Source organism: Protomyctophum parallelum, assembly GCF_964188405.1.
Source record: "Protomyctophum parallelum genome assembly, chromosome: 16".
Taxonomy (NCBI): Eukaryota; Metazoa; Chordata; class Actinopteri; order Myctophiformes; family Myctophidae; genus Protomyctophum; species Protomyctophum parallelum.
In genome coordinates this window covers 14,444,576-14,460,670 of record NC_139711.1, presented here as the reverse complement: position 1 = coordinate 14,460,670, position 16,095 = coordinate 14,444,576, and the positions used below count along the sequence as shown (strand labels likewise).

The 16,095-nt window shown below is 44.3% G+C and overlaps 1 protein-coding gene across 1 annotated transcript in view; it reads left to right on the top strand.

Annotated features, from left to right (window-relative positions):
- LOC310873904 (glutamate receptor 1-like) overlaps positions 1–15,616 on the top strand; it is a gene marked incomplete at both ends in the record, with an annotated part of 100,096 nt that extends 84,480 nt beyond the window's left edge. The window contains 5 exons of the mRNA XM_083786481.1: positions 4,158–4,356; positions 4,995–5,242; positions 7,983–8,097; positions 12,506–12,640; positions 15,428–15,616. Coding sequence (XP_083642607.1) covers positions 4,158–4,356; positions 4,995–5,242; positions 7,983–8,097; positions 12,506–12,640; positions 15,428–15,616 — 886 coding nt within the window. The remainder of the gene's footprint in view (positions 1–4,157; positions 4,357–4,994; positions 5,243–7,982; positions 8,098–12,505; positions 12,641–15,427) is intronic.
- Positions 15,617–16,095: the final 479 nt, after the last annotated feature.

The following is a 16,095-nucleotide window of genomic DNA, read 5'->3' as shown; positions in this document are numbered from 1 at the left end:
TTCCCCCTCATACAAATACTTAGGTTTTGTTTTTCATGAATATATGAGTTTCTCTGAGGGAAAGAATGTATTGGCTGACTCAGCAGGTAGAGCATTAGGTGCCATATTAAGTAAAATGAAATTTTGCCCTGATTTAGGTTTTGCTACATTTACCAAGCTCTATGACGCCATGGTCTCTTCCATTCTGTTTTATGCAGCAGGTGTGTGGGGCTTTGAGGAGGCTACCGAATGTAAAAACATTCAGAGTAGAGCGTTGAGGTGTTTTCTCGGGGTGCATAAGTATACCACTAAGTTGGCCATTGAAGGTGACACAGGTTGGGAAAGCTGCCTGACAAAGCAGAGATGTGAGATGATCAGGTTATGGAATCGCCTTATCCAACTGCCAGAAGAGAGGCTTACAAAAATTATATTTAATTGGAATAAGAGATGTAATCATCCATGGATAAGAGAGGTCTCCTCAATTTTCTCAATTTCTGACTTAAACCCATATTTTTTAAATAACCTTCAATGTAACATTAATACAGTCAAATATAAACTGTCAGTGTTACATCAGCAGAAATGGAGGGTGGACATTGTGAAGAAGGCGAAATTGAGAAGTTATATTCAATTTAAAGAGGATTACATGACTGAACCTTATGTTGCATTTAATTTAAAAAGAGGACAGAGGTCCTTCTGTGCCCAATTAACAGTTTGACTGTTTTTTACGATTAACCCGCATTTTAATCAACCCCCCTTCACTGCCGAGATTGTTGTATTACCTTTAGAGCACACGCTGAATTATTTGGGCTTTTAATCCGCGAAAATCGAGCGAAAATAGCTCCCCCCGTTTGTTATGAACGATCGAACCACCCGCCATCTTGCTACACCGAGAAGAGGCAGCACAGGACCCGCCTCCATGAGGCGTTGAACCCAATGCGTTTGCATTGGCCTCAATTTCCCAGAAGCCCTAGCAGCTCACAGCATGTGACGATTTCCGGTTCATTGTCAACACGAAATGCACCTCCTCTCTTCCTAAGCGGCGAAAAAGAATTTTCTTTTTTTTGTTTACATTACGGCGGATTAAACACATAAAACAAAAGTCGCGTAAGTCTTTTATGGCAGCGACATTAACCTGGAGTAATCCATTCCCGGCACGGAAACTGTTTTAAGATCTGGTGCTTTGCCTCTGGCAGTTGAGGTTGGCAGATATACTGGCGTTTCTGAGGAGCAGCGACTGTGTGCTCTTTGTGACCTGGGAGTTGTAGAGGATGAGTTTCATTTTGTTTTCTACTGTCCACTATACCATGATTTAAGAACTGTTTTATTTGAAAAAATTCAGGATAAGAACCCAGATCTGTTTTGGATGTCTGAGTGTTTTATGTTAAATTGGTTGTTCAGTAATGAAGTTTTTGTTTTTGGAAAATTCATAGAGAAGGCATGGCAGTTACGTTGGAGAACGATGTATCCATGAGTAACTGCCTATTTGTGTATATGTATTATTATATATGTACAATTTTGTGAGTGTCTTGTAAGCCCGTGCGGGCTGGGCATCTTATGATGTAGGACACTTAAATAAAAACTCTATCTATCTATCTATCTATATCCTTGGTTTCATCAACCATTAAAGCGAAGTGCTCTGCCTCTTTTATCTCGTCACTCACGTGGTATTTCCAAACAAGTGAATTATTTCACCTCTTCTTATCAGAGGCAAATAGTGAGAGGCCAATTGGCCAACGATGTGTCTCCGCTGCTCCGGATGTGTGCTGACCAGAACCAGCCTTACTGGATCCCCTTTGACCAATTGCTTGACAAGCTGTATAACGCAGTGTCTCAATTACTGCCTATTTTCTGCTATCATCACCTTGGAATGTCCAGCATCAAGCTGAGTTAGAATCCGTGACCCACTTTTGTCTCTCAACTTAGATTCACTCCACGCCTCCATTGCTTTTTTATGGGCAGAACTTCCATGGTGCCTTTTCTCCAATTGCGACACCCCACATCCGTAAAGGTATTTTCAATATGACCTCCAGGCTGAAAAACATGTCATGCAAAGCAGAAGCATGCAAAGCAGAACGCAGCATTACCTGACACAGAATAGACCCAGAACGAACAGCTTTTAAACGCCCTTGATTGAGATCCAAACTTCCTATTAGGATAAGACCTTAATTGAGGACGCCTCGGCCCCTCCGCTGGATCCTGGCTTAAATCCATAGGGCCAGGTGGTGTCTTCTTGCCCGTAGCAGGCTGGTTAGCTGGTTGCACCATACCCATGACAGAAGCTGGATCCTGGCTTAACTCCATAGGGCTAGGTGGTGTCTTCTTGCCAGTAGCAGGCTTGTCAGCTGGTTGCACCATGCCCATGACAGAATCTGCTCCCCTGGCCTGAGTGGCTTCATTTTCAGGCTGTCCATGTTCGCTCTCTGACCCTGGATCTGCTGCAGAAGACGGCAGGGCTAAGTTTACCTCCTCTTCTTCATCACCCGACGAGTCTGTGTCCTCAAACACCACATTATTCACATCATGAATGTCGTCCTCCTCCTCCATGTTTTCATTCTCCTCTCGATTCTCTTCTTCCTCCGCCAATACTGCTGCTGCTCTGTGGTGGTGGAACCGGCGGATTGGGAGCGGCGGCGGCCGCTGTTTCACCACCGTCAGCCGAGTCGTCCACTGAATCTGTTCTCAGACGTCGTTTTTTACCAATTACAATAAAACGGTCCATTATTAAATTCACACTGGGCTTAAACCAAACGTGGCACTATAGAAGCTATAATGTTTTGGTTAGGTAGGTAGCCGGCTCTACAAAGTTCCCTCCGAAAATTCAGTCAACACAGCCAGGTTAATGTGAACTATGAACTAAGGCGGAAGCTCTGTTGATTGGAGATTTGCAATGCGTACGTGACGGAGAACGAATGAAAGGCTACGGTAACCGGAAGGCTCGCCCCCATAGCAAATAAAGGTTATGGATTATTTCAGTATTATCCATCATTCCAAAAATAAAAAGTATGATTTTATAGTAATGATTTATATAAAAGTAAGTCAATTCTGTCTTTCATACTGTATATTTTATTTATTCCATGAATATTTGGCCCAAAGCACCCCCTACCGCCGTCACTGCTTCCATTGATACATTTCTAACCTGCTGTCGGGTAGGACTGGATGACAATATCTATTTTCAGTATTGTTATTTGTGACAGTTATTTACAGACAGGAGAGGGAGGCAACGGACATAGATTGTAGCTTTAAAATGTGCTTACTGTGACAGTGTGACACCATGCACACTGTCACTGTCAATGCTCTTATTGTGACAGTGTGACACCACATCACTGTCACTGTCAATGTTCTTACTGTGACAGTGTGACACCACATCACTGTCAATGTTCTTACTGTGACAGTGTGACACCATGCACACTGTCACTGTCAATGTTCTTACTGTGACAGTGTGACACCATGCACACTGTCACTGTCAATGTTCTTACTGTGACAGTGTGACACCACGTCACTGTCAATGTTCTTATTGTGACAGTGTGACACCACATCACTGTCACTGTCAATGTTCTTATTGTGACAGTGTGACACCACATCACTGTCACTGTCAATGTTCTTATTGTGACAGTGTGACACCACATCACTATCAATGTTCTTATTGTGACAGTGTGACACCACGTCACTGTCACTGTCAATGTTCTTATTGTGACAGTGTGACACCACGTCACTGTCACTATCAATGTTCTTATTGTGACAGTGTGACACCACGTCACTGTCACTATCAATGTTCTTATTGTGACAGTGTGACACCATGCACACTGTCACTGGCAATGTTCTGTGCTGTATGCATGGCACATGCCTAGCAATGGTGCACACTTAACCCATTTTGACCTGAGATCAGATTCTAAAAATGTCTTCTACATCCTGACAGTTTTCTGAAAAAGCTATGTTTCTATGTCAGTCATTAAGCTCGTAGCGTGCCACTCCGTGGCCCGCTATGAGCTTGTAGATCTGCTATTTTTCAATAGCTAAAGCATAACATAAAGCTAACACGAAAAGGGGTTCCGGCCCAGCATGGGTAAAATGGGTAAACAGAAACAACAAACATCCATGCATTTCTGTTATAGTATTGTGATGGCCTTATTTGTTGTATTTCTCTATAACAACCTGAACTCGTCTCTCTACCTGTACAGGTCTCTCTCTGGGCGTATCGTGGGTGGCGTGTGGTGGTTCTTCACCCTCATCATCATCTCATCCTACACAGCCAACCTGGCTGCCTTCCTGACAGTGGAGAGGATGGTGTCTCCCATAGAGAGCGCCGAGGACCTGGCCAAGCAGACTGAGATAGCATACGGAACGCTGGACGCTGGATCCACCAAAGAATTCTTCAGGGTGAGGACCTGATGGAGATCATCAGCTGGTGAAAAGAGATATGCACGCAGCATAATTATGCTGTTAGAGTGTCCGCCCGAGTTATAAAAGGATAGAGGGAGGACCGGAACGACAGCCCCGCCCCCCCACTATTCATTCCAATGGAAGTTGCTCAGTGGTGTTTTGAAGCACACTGAAGAACGCTCTACTTCCGCATTTGACCACCACTTTTTGGTGGTCAAATGCGGAACTGCAAACCGAGCGCTCAATGTTAAACCCAGCTACACAGGGTTTCCTTGTTATAAATGCAGGAGGCCCGCCTGCAGTTCCAGCTTTCACCACTACGTCTCGCAGCTTCAACGCTGGCAGGCCTTGCTGCGGGCTTGGTCCGCCCTAAGACTGGGAGGTCGGGGGTTCGACCCCCCCCCCCCCCCCCCGACCAGGTCATTCCATATAGCAGCAGTGGTTCCCAAACTTTTTAGCTCAAGCTCAACAATAATTTCTGAAAACCAGCTTGGAGAATGCACTTATACCTCTGTGATTTCTCTCCGTCTGTGATTTCTCTCTCTCTCTCTTTCTGCCTGTCGGTCCGATTGTCTGTTGATCTCTCTTTCACTCACTCTCGCCCCCCGCGCTGTGCTGTGCGCGCGTCCTTCCAGCGCTCCAAGATAGCCGTGTTTGAGAAGATGTGGTCCTACATGAAGTCCGCGGACCCGTCCGTGTTTGTCAAGACGACGGACGAGGGGGTGATGAGGGTCAGGAAGTCCAAGGGGAAGTACGCGTACCTGCTGGAGTCCACCATGAACGAGTACATCGAGCAGCGGAAGCCCTGCGACACCATGAAGGTGGGAGGGAACCTGGACTCTAAGGGTTATGGCATCGCCACCCCCAAGGGCTCTGCGCTCAGGTAAGCGTCTGTATGCGGAGGATGTTTGTGCACATGCTTTTAATCGAAGCCCGTTGCATGATGAATATATTTCACTTGACCACGTTGCGCATTCATCTCATGCTGTTTGGCGAGAGGCTGTTAATTGCAACACCTGGCACATTTTGCTTCACGTCGTCATGTGTTGGATGTATGTCCTCGAAAAATGTCTCACACGAGAATTTTCTTTTAACCTCATAGCAGGTGTGTCTCATACGCATCTTTTCCATAATGTCATAATGACCCCAAATTGACTTGTGCACGTGTCTGTAGAGCACTGTTTCCCAAACGCTGGGTCGGGACCCATTTGTGGGTCGTGGAATGTTTTTTGGGGGGGTCCCTACATGTTTTGTTTCCTACATTTTCTTTTGAATTATTCTTATTTCAAAACCAAAAATATTCTCCCAAAACGCTAAATTGTTGATGAATTCAATTCATGAAGAAATTGAAGAAATTCCATAAATAAATAAGAAGTAGTGAAAATAGCAGATCTACAAGCTCACAACGTGGCGCTTCGTGCCACGTTGTGAGCTTGTAGATCTGCTGTTTCCACTAGTTTGGGTCCTCTGCAAAAACGTCTAATTTCTTGTTTGGATCTTGAGCTGAAACGTTTGGGAACCACTGCTGTAGAGCATCTTGTGTGTGTGTGTGTGTGTGTGTGTGTTGGGGGGGTGGGGGGGGGGGGGACGACTACGAGATGATGGCCACCTCCTTCAGCGACGCCCTTTTCATTACATCCTGAGCCTTTAGCCTTCCTCAAAGCCCAAAGAAGGATTTGATCTGCTCTGAAGCTTCTCAAGGAGGCCCGCAAACTCACACCTTCATACAAACAAGTTGGTTCAGACTTGGCGCACGCACGCACGCACGCACGCACGGAATCTCTCATCCATTATGCAAGTAAAACACATCTTCTTTCGGGGCATCTGAAGCATTTTAATCTGTTTCTGATAAGCCTCATTCAATTTGATGAAAGCAGCCATAAGGGGAGACTTCATTCAAATTCACTAAGGATTCATCTCGGGGTCCATATTTGGTGGACGGGCAGAGGTTGAAATGGACAGACTCCTTTGGCACCTAAAGCTTCACTCGGGGCCCAGGGGCTCTCGATTTACATTTTAACCACAAATTAGATTCCATACAGCAACTCGACACTGTATTAGTGATAAGACAAGGGGTGAAATTAATCGAATCCCCTGCAACGTACTCTCAGTGGGCTGGGGCGTACAGTCAGTCCAGCAGTGGACAAGTGCTGAAGATATTATCTGTCTGCTATGGTGTTAATTACCAGCAGAGCAGTGTGTGGCATTCAGCCGCTGCCACCCTGACCCTGGGCATTCACACACACACAGACGTCTGATACTGTCAAGGAAGTTGGAGTTTCATTAGCAGATAATGGACATTTATTAAAACGAACCGAAATGTAGGGCTTTTGTATTTTTCTTCGTTGTCAGAGGGACAGACTAACTGCTTCTGTCATCCACTCAGAATCAGGCGCTATAGTGAATGTCCTGTGAATACAAAAAGGCCAGGTTCAATCATACCTGCTCTGCCAAGCGGCGTTTTAAAGATCACATAACGCCAGTCTAGATTGGATTTCATTGATATTTCAGTGCTCGTCTAATTGAACCTGGCAGATTGAAAAGAAACCGTGCTCAGTCGATGTAAATGTAGCCTATTCAATTCACAGGCTGTATTAACAATGTCTTTGAAACGCAGTTTCTCTCATGACTATACTGTTTGACATGTGTACTATGCAGTAATGCCATGCCAGTCCCATGCATGCATCCATCCCTCCTACACATCCCACCCGACATCCATTAGCCTCCAACCAACTAACCAACAATCATTTAACCAGCAGGTTCCTGGACTATTCATGGCCACACACACCATGATTTCTTTCTTTCTTTCAATTTTGAAGTGTGAGAAAGAATTCCAAGGTTTTACCGGCTGAAAAAAAAGGTTGTCTGCATTACCTGTAGAGGAAGACAGAATATCCCCCATCCAATTATGACATTGGTAACTGATATAGCAACAAAAAAAAGTACCAATTTTAAAATTACTAGCTATCAGTTTATTATAATCTGTCTAGATAGCGCTTCTCCACAGCTGGTCAGCTTCGGAAAACACACACACTTAATGGAGAGAGAGAGAGAGAGAGAGAGAGAGAGAGAGAGACATGGAGCAAGAGAGAGTAAGAGGGAGACAGACAACCGTGGTGGAGATGTATTGGATGTGGTGTTTCCTTTCAGTTGTTCAGTGCATTTGGGAACGTTGTTCAGTGCATTTGGGAACGTTGTTCAGTGCATTTGGGAACGCTGATAGGTTTGTGTAAATGAACATCACAAACCCCTGGGCAGTCGTGCGGTGTGAATATTGAAAGGGGAGGTTTCCGTAGCAACGTGGACGCTAGTGACAACTGAAAGGAGATTACCCACCCACACAGACTGACTTCTGTAGCCTATCTAAAGCATCTTCACATGCCTGATCTGCCTCCCTCTGAGGGCCCCCTGCTTGGTAAAACCTGACTCCAATATGGCCGCCCAGCATTCCAATCCATTACAGATATGCAACTTACATAATATCAGACATGTAGCCACGTCCCTGCTCCATAGCAGTTGTCATGATCACCACCACCTCCGTAAAACCAATCTCACTAATTCACTAATGTGTCCCACCTATAGAGTGTTCTTTTCCCTAATGGTTTTATTATCATTTTCTCAAGAAACCCTGTTAACCTGGCAGTGTTAAAACTCAACGAGCAGGGACTCTTGGACAAATTGAAAAACAAGTGGTGGTACGACAAGGGAGAGTGCGGCAGCGGGGGAGGGGATTCCAAGGTCAGAGCCAGTTTGACTAAACCAGCGGGTAACGCCCGCCACAGTGGGGAGGGTAACCGGCAGCCCACACTGTGACCACCTCTCTGCCAACCCACCTCCACTGTACCTCTATGGGGAGGAGAAACAGCCACGGGGATGCCCCCATCGAGGAATCATTCTGCTTTATATTGGCTCCACTTAAGAAAGGGCAGAGGGAGTAAATCGCCTCTGCTTTAGACACAAATGACTCTGGTCTCAATGGAGCCAGAGCCTGGATTTGAAACAGTCGAGTCTCTCGTGTATGCAGTGATATTTGAGTGCCGCGTGCATCCATGCATTATGTTTAACGGCTTTGTAATATTTAATCGGACGTAATTAATTTGGCCGTGTATACCTCGATTTGCGGTGTAACGGGTAATGGAGGGTAAAGCAGTGTGCCGGTTACCCAAAGTGATATAGTAATACACATCTACTGCCTTATAGGGAGAAAGATAACTAAGATAGATGGAGTATTAATGCATATCACTTTGACTGATGTCTCTAACATGTAAATGCTTTGTGTGTGTGTGTGTGTGTGTGTGTGTGTGTGTGTGTGTGTGTGTGTGTGTGTGTGTGTGTGTGTGTGTGTGTGTGTGTGTGTGTGTGTGTGTGTGTGTGTGTGTGTGTGTGTGTGTGTGTGTGTGTGTGTGTGTGTGTGTCAGTTTTTCCAATAATCAAGCATTAACGTGTATGTGTGTTTGCTGCTGTTTCTGAACGAATAACATAAAATAACATGGTATGATTATGTTATTTATGTTATTTCCTTACGGTTGGAAGAATCCCAGTAAACCTAGCGGTGTTGAAACTCAATGAGCAGGCCATCTTAGACAAACTGAAAAACAAATGGTGGTACGATAAAGGGGAGTGTGGCAGCAAGGACGCCGCAAGAAAGGTCAGTCTCCAAACCAGTCCTGTCACCTCACAGCACACTTGAACCCCCCCCCCCCCCTATCCAAAGCTCATCCCTGATCTGACCCGAGACCGGCATCAAATTCCTATTCCAGGCCCCGTACACTGTATCACTCCCTGCAGCTCAATAAACGGCTCGGCTCTCTCTCTGCCTCTTCACACTGACGACTGTTTAAGCGTTAGCAATTTGTCGGTCATTGCGATCAGGGCCGTGCCTTTCCCGTATAAATAATGCATAACGAGTTGGATGGGTTTATGGAATATGCAGTGATTCACTTGCACTCGAGTTATCAAGCAAGTTGTCTAAAGCCTAATGTCTTGAAGCATAGCGCTGCCCCGGATCAATGGCTCTATAAAGTAAATCGCTATGAAAGGATTATACGTTATGAGCAGAGAGAGGTTTTGTCTGCAGACGTGTCAGGAGAGCTCAGTGTGGAGAGAAGCAGACGAAGCCTTAATAGGAACACGTTGAGCTGTGACCTTTGGCCTCTGTAATGTTCCTCTCCCAAGTCTCTTCAGTGTAAATTGGACTGTGTGCATGTCTGGATGCCAAGCCCTGTCAGTCAGCCAGCAGGCCTTTTAAGTCATGTCAAGTCCCCCGACCTTATATCCATTAGCAGTATTTGGTCACAAATGCTTTAAGGCAGTATTTCACTTTGGCAAAACACAGCTGTTTTTTTGTGACATCCAAGAGCTGACCAAGGCAGCCTTTGTTACTATAACCATCCGTTTAGTATTTAATTTGATAATAATCTAATATTACACATTGACATTGAGAATAGAGCGTCGCAGTCCCTACAAGAACCCAGGAAAAAGATTCCTGTTCATTTTCCTCATAGACTTTTCAAAAAGTATTTATTTAAAGACTGTTGCGCCAAAGCCAAGTCGGATCGTGACAAATCATCACAATAAACACAATGTTTTGTGCAGATCAAATAATTAGAAAAAAGAATGTCGCGAGACATGGCCAAAGCATTTCCGGGGGTCCCCAGCCAAAAACGTTGACAACCCCTGCTGTAGGCAAGCAGAAGTGGTAAAAGGTTATATGCTACCAATGTGAAATACTGTTTATAATGTGGCTTTAATCTCTCCAATTGATAAAGAGATTATTCCCTGACCATTTCAGACTGACGAACATTTGAAAATATGCTCAAATATGCCCTTCCACAGGACTCGGATAGGTGGAAGGATTTAAATTTAATCTTTAACGGTCCCATTACAGAATGTAAATATAGACCTTAATGTAAGTAAATGCAGTTATGATAAGGATTAAAATCTCCAGGCCACTGAAATGTAAACTAACTGATCTAAGGCTTTATGTACAGTATGCATGAATGCATGCGTCAAATGCATTTTGACTCTTTTTGAGCTCAGCATATTTTATCAGTACTGTACTGTATGACTCCCCCTCACACATACTGTATATGTGGTTTGTTTACCATTACAAAAATATTTGGCACATACAGTATACGTGTTTTAAATTTGATCAGTTATATTAACATCATTTGAGAATAGTAATATTGGAGTTTAAACTAATTACTTATATTTATTATTGGGGGTATTGTCAACACATCGTTTAGTTGTAACACTTTGGATGTATTTGTTTGGTGTATGTTGTGTGTCCATTACTTAATGTACTGTCCTGTGGCCGTGGGCACCAATCAGTATGTGTTTAATAGAACTTACAGCATTTCAAAAACCAGTCGTGTCCTTTGGTGAAGTATGTAACGGTAAATGTGGAAAAGTGGTAAATGTATAGGTTTACTGGGGTTACACGACACCCCATTGTAGGTCAGGGTCTATTCTTTGACTCAGACAGCTAGTTCTGTGTGCATCGCAAACTAAACTAAACTTAAAGGAGAATTCCATACTAGAAGGCTTTCTTCCCTTTATTTGTAGTTGTTATGTCCCCACCAAAGAGGTCCAGGTGTTATTTTGTGCAAAAGCGCATTATTGGCTATTTCCCCTACCATAAGCCCTCGATGAATTGCATTGAATTGAATGGGGCATTGGGGTGTTGTGCTAATTCGCTTATTTCCATCGCTCAAAAATCATAATGTAAATAGTATCCCAAGCGGCACACTTTACTACTTAGTTTGATGGAAATAAGCTAATTAGCACAAAAACCCAACCCCCATTGAGGGCTTATGGTAGGGGAAATAGCCAATAATGCACTTTTGCAACAAATAACACCTGGACCTCTTTGGTGGGGACGTAACAACTACAAATAAAGGTAAGAAAGCCTTCTAGTATGGAATTCTCCTTTAAACAATAACGTTTGGGAGAGAAAGTGTCCTTTGTCTGTGTGACCACTGCCCAGCGAGTATATTCACAGGAAGTACTGTTGTATTCCCTCAACGCACTGACATGGCAGAGCTATTCTGCCCTACAAAGCCAAAGTACAGCAACTACGTTTTTGGACACACCAACTCATATCCCAAAGGTCAAATTAACACCTTGAGGGCTTTAGATTCAAAGGCTGCCGGGATTGTTTATTAAGTATTTGCCCCTTTGATTCATGAGAATCCCCCTGAAAATAGTTCCATGGCTTGTTGTCGAACCGAACAATGTGCCACTGTCGCGATCCGGAACAACAAGAAGCAGTGAGAGCTGCTGTAGTCCAGTTGAAACTACCTTTCACTTGCATTGAACTCATTTTCCCAGAAGCTCTTGCACCCCAAAGCACGGGTCGATTTCCGGTTTCGTCATCATAACGCGACGGCCTCGTCGCCAGGTCCGAGACAAATCCGCTATTTATTTTTAATTCTTAAAAAACGGCTAAGTAAACATGGATTAAATAGCGTGGAAAGCAGGTTATGCAGTAGGTTAACGTTCGTGATTTTGGGTGGATAAACAATTACCTCAAGAACATAATATACAATTAGTGTAATATCACTTATTTGCCGATATCTTATTTGGCTGACCAGTTGAAACACTTTTAAACCCAATACCAGCCAATTTTATTTGTTTAGTTACTGCACTTTAGCTTTGTAAGGCAGTATTGCTCGACAGACATCATTGGTAATCGATTATACTGTTTTGGGAAATGTCATGACACTAATCAGTCAGAGAGGAGTCTAATATATCGCTGTGAAATAAGCCCTTAATCCTTATAATAAGCATAATTAGGGGCAAATCATTTCCCATTTGTCCCACATTTACTGAGACATACGGTATGGGCCCTATTTTCTCCAGTGCCATACGCTTATCCCTAAACGTCTTTGCCTTTTTTTTAATCTATTTGGAAAAACTTAAACATACTTCAAATAGCTGATCTACATTAACACGTTGTGAGCTTGTAGATCGAAAATCTAAATCTAGTAAATGCTAAAACAAAATAAAAAAAAGGCAAAGAAGTTTGGGGATAAGGGCTAATATGAAAATGGGGCCCTATCATATGTACTGTATACTGTGTCTGTCGGTGTGTAGCGACTACTATCTGTGTCCTCAACTCCTCCCCCCTGCTCCTCCCCACACACAGGACAAGACCAGCGCTCTGAGCCTGAGCAATGTGGCGGGGGTGTTCTACATCCTGATCGGGGGCCTGGGCCTGGCCATGCTGGTGGCGCTGGTGGAGTTCTGCTACAAGTCCAGGACCGAGTCTCACCGAATGAAGGTGTCGACCGCGCGGGCCGCCGCCGCCTCAGTCGCCGCTCAGGCGTTTCACTGCTCGGCCTTAGACAGTGGCGACGCTACTAGTGCCCCCTACACTGAGCTGCAGAGCTACGGCCTGTACGCCAACAACGCGGTTAAGATATAAGAGGGGCAGAGCCCGGCCACGGGGTAGGAAACGCCGGTATGATGATGATGATGATGATGATGATGATGATATTGATGATGATGACGATGATGACATCCTCCTCACCCCTGCCCATCTAACCGTGACCACTCACAGCTTCCACCACAGTGCAAACTCTCTCCTCCCACTGAGCAATAGTCGGCTATTAGACGACCGTCTAAAACCGGGCTATAACTGCTCCTAAAATGTGTTCAGGTACATCTGTTGAAACGTCTAATATACAGTAAGCCTAGACCGCTAAAAACCTTTAATTTTAGACCAGTTATAACCCATTTTTAGACAGCCATTTAGACTTATTTTAGATGTCAAATAGCCTGAAAAATGCTCAGTGGGCTGTACTTCTCTCCCTCTGCAGCTCCGTGGCCTTCTTTGATCAAATTATCCGTAACACTAAAAATGTCCCTTTTGCCTGTTTTCACTATTCTGTGTGTAAGGATTCAGCATGCACACTTAAGAATGCCTATAGGAGCACACACACAAACATAAATGCACACATTTACACATGAACTATAGACAATACATGCACACTTTTACATTTGTACAACACGGGTAAAAATGCAATTGTACAACGTTGTACAAGGTAGAAAGGACATTTTGATCAAAGTGGTACATATCTCCTTCCTCTGCTAATCTCTAATCTTCTCCCTATGCTACTGTCGCTGACTGTCTTGCAACGTAGGTCCCATAGTAGTTGTACATTGTATACAGTATCTGTATCCCATAGATTCCATGTTTCATCTCTGCTTTAATCTCAACTACTTTAATCTCAACTACTTTAATCTCAACTACTTTAATCTCAACTACTTTCTAAAAGATCCAGGCACTCAAAGTTAAAAAGGGGAAAGCGTTTCTAATGTTGCTTCTGCTGGACCTGATCTGAGCTTTCAATAACGTAATATTTTGTTAAAGAGGGAGTGCCACAATTTTTGTATTTTTCCAGTTTTTCATGTGTCTATGAGGTGACAGTACTTCATTAAACACCCTGGAGTCTTTTTTTTATGCAATGGTGTATTAACTTTGTATTTAGGGTTTCTTCCTGGAGGCTGAACCCTTGACAATGAAATAAACAGTAATACAGTGTCATCACAATATCAGCCCCTCCCCTAACCCCTCCCCCTTTATCATACAACTACAGCTGTGGGTGCGGCTTCAGTTCAGGTGGATAACCACCCATCACCAGGCAAACCAAGCATACTTAATTAACTGGTGGGCGTGCCCACATAAAAACAACACTTTAACAAATACTGTACACTTTTTTTGAAAAAATTATACCTCCTTATATAACAATAAGACCTGATGACCATGTTTTAGGGTGGAAAAAAATTACGGCATACACACTTAAAATTGATTTGCACTTACCCTCGTGTAATAAGACTTTGAGTACTTAGAAAAGTGCTATTAATCTATTATTATTATTATTATTATTAGTATTAGTAGTAGTATTAGTAGTAGTAGTAGTATTAAATACTTAACAGACAACATTTTAGAAATCAAACGTCCTATAACATGTGACAAATAACATTATTCTTCTAATGCTGGACTACTTCCTGAATCAGAGACATGATGAAATGCTCTTTATGCACAAAGCAAACATGAGACGAGGACTGATCTTCTCTGTGAGTTTTTAATGAGACACCTGATCCATATGCTTATGAGATGGTACCTTATTAGTCCAGTCTCGTCTTTCTTCTGTTTGGGTTTAAAGCAACAACAGAGCAGATCCAATTAGAGAGCTCCATAAATCTCCGGTCCCCCACGCAGTCCAAACCGGTTGGACTGAATCAAGCTGTCTTTGCTGAAATGTAATCCGTTATAGAAATGAGACGTAGGCGGACCGGGAAATACACCGCAACACACATACGTGCCACGCACACACACCGAACGAGAGACACAAATTGCATCATTAGCTCCAATTTCGGGGCCCACTGGCTTCCGCTGTAATAAACTGAAGAATGAAGCAATACAACCGTTGAGTGACGCTCGCTCGCTCCCCCCCCCCCCCCCCCCCCACACACACACACACACACACTCCTGCTCTGCTCCGCTTGTTACCAAATGTGGATGTTGATGTATGTCGTCCCATGCCAGAGAGTGGCGCCCAGAGCTACATGAAGACAATGAAAGCCAATGCCCTGTGACTCTTAAGCTTAGTTTATAATACTCTCATCGTACGGCGGCGGCGCTTGCCAACAAGAACTGATCTTCCGGGCTCTTCCAGTTCTTATTGGCAAGTGACACATTAGGCTTTCATAACTCACGCCAATTCCTAACAGCAACACGTTGAGGTGCATGGCGTCATTACAGCTGCTGGTGCTCATCTATTCATTTAATAAGAGGCTATTAGACCGGAGGAGACGCTGAAACATACATTTGATGCTGACATCTGTGTTCTCGTACAACAGAGAGCCCCGCGGGCGATACAAAGCATACTCCGTTTACTCCTAACCCTAATCGGTGCATTAGTCTTCCCTGCTCCTATGGGGATAAACATAAACGCATGTCTTTGGTTCAGATCTAGCCGACAGTCAAAGCATACATAACATGAACCCTAACGTGATGCTGTGTGTGTGCGTGTGCGCGCGCATGCTTTCCCGCGTCCAACAGCAATCCATCAACGACGCCCTGCGTTGCTCCACGCTGACGAGGATGGTGAGCGGCATCGACGGAGGAGGAGGGGGTGGAGAGAACGGACGCATCCTCGCCCACGACTTCCCCCAGAGCGTCCAGACTCTGCCCTCCTGTATGAGCCACACCTCCAGCAGCAACATGGGACTGGGCGCCTCTGGCATGTGATCACCACCAGCCATCAGACTGTGTGAGTGTGTGGCTGGGCTGTGGCGGGGGGGGGGGTTTCTTTGACATTACAAACATGGCTGCCCCGGTTTGACCCCCTCCAACGCTCTCTGCCCCACCACCACCGCATCTATTCCCCCTGGCTGTGGATCTCTGCCCCCCCCCCCCCCCCCCCCCCCCAAAAAAAAAAAACTACAAAAAAAGAAAACCGACCCGTTCCTTATACTGCCAAAATGCACTCTCGGACTATTCGCTGAATATTGTCGACCAACAACACACTTCCATGTTTTATGTTGTTTCCATTTAGGTTTTTTCCACCAACCAAGAGGTTTCAAAAATAAATACGCAAAATAAGGAGGACCAGGAAGGAAAAGGAAGATGTGCTGCAATAAGGAGGTTTTTGGCTTTTTTCCCCCGATGTACATTCATGTTGAGACGATAAAAAAAACAATGGGCGAAAAGGTAGAAGAACAAACGTA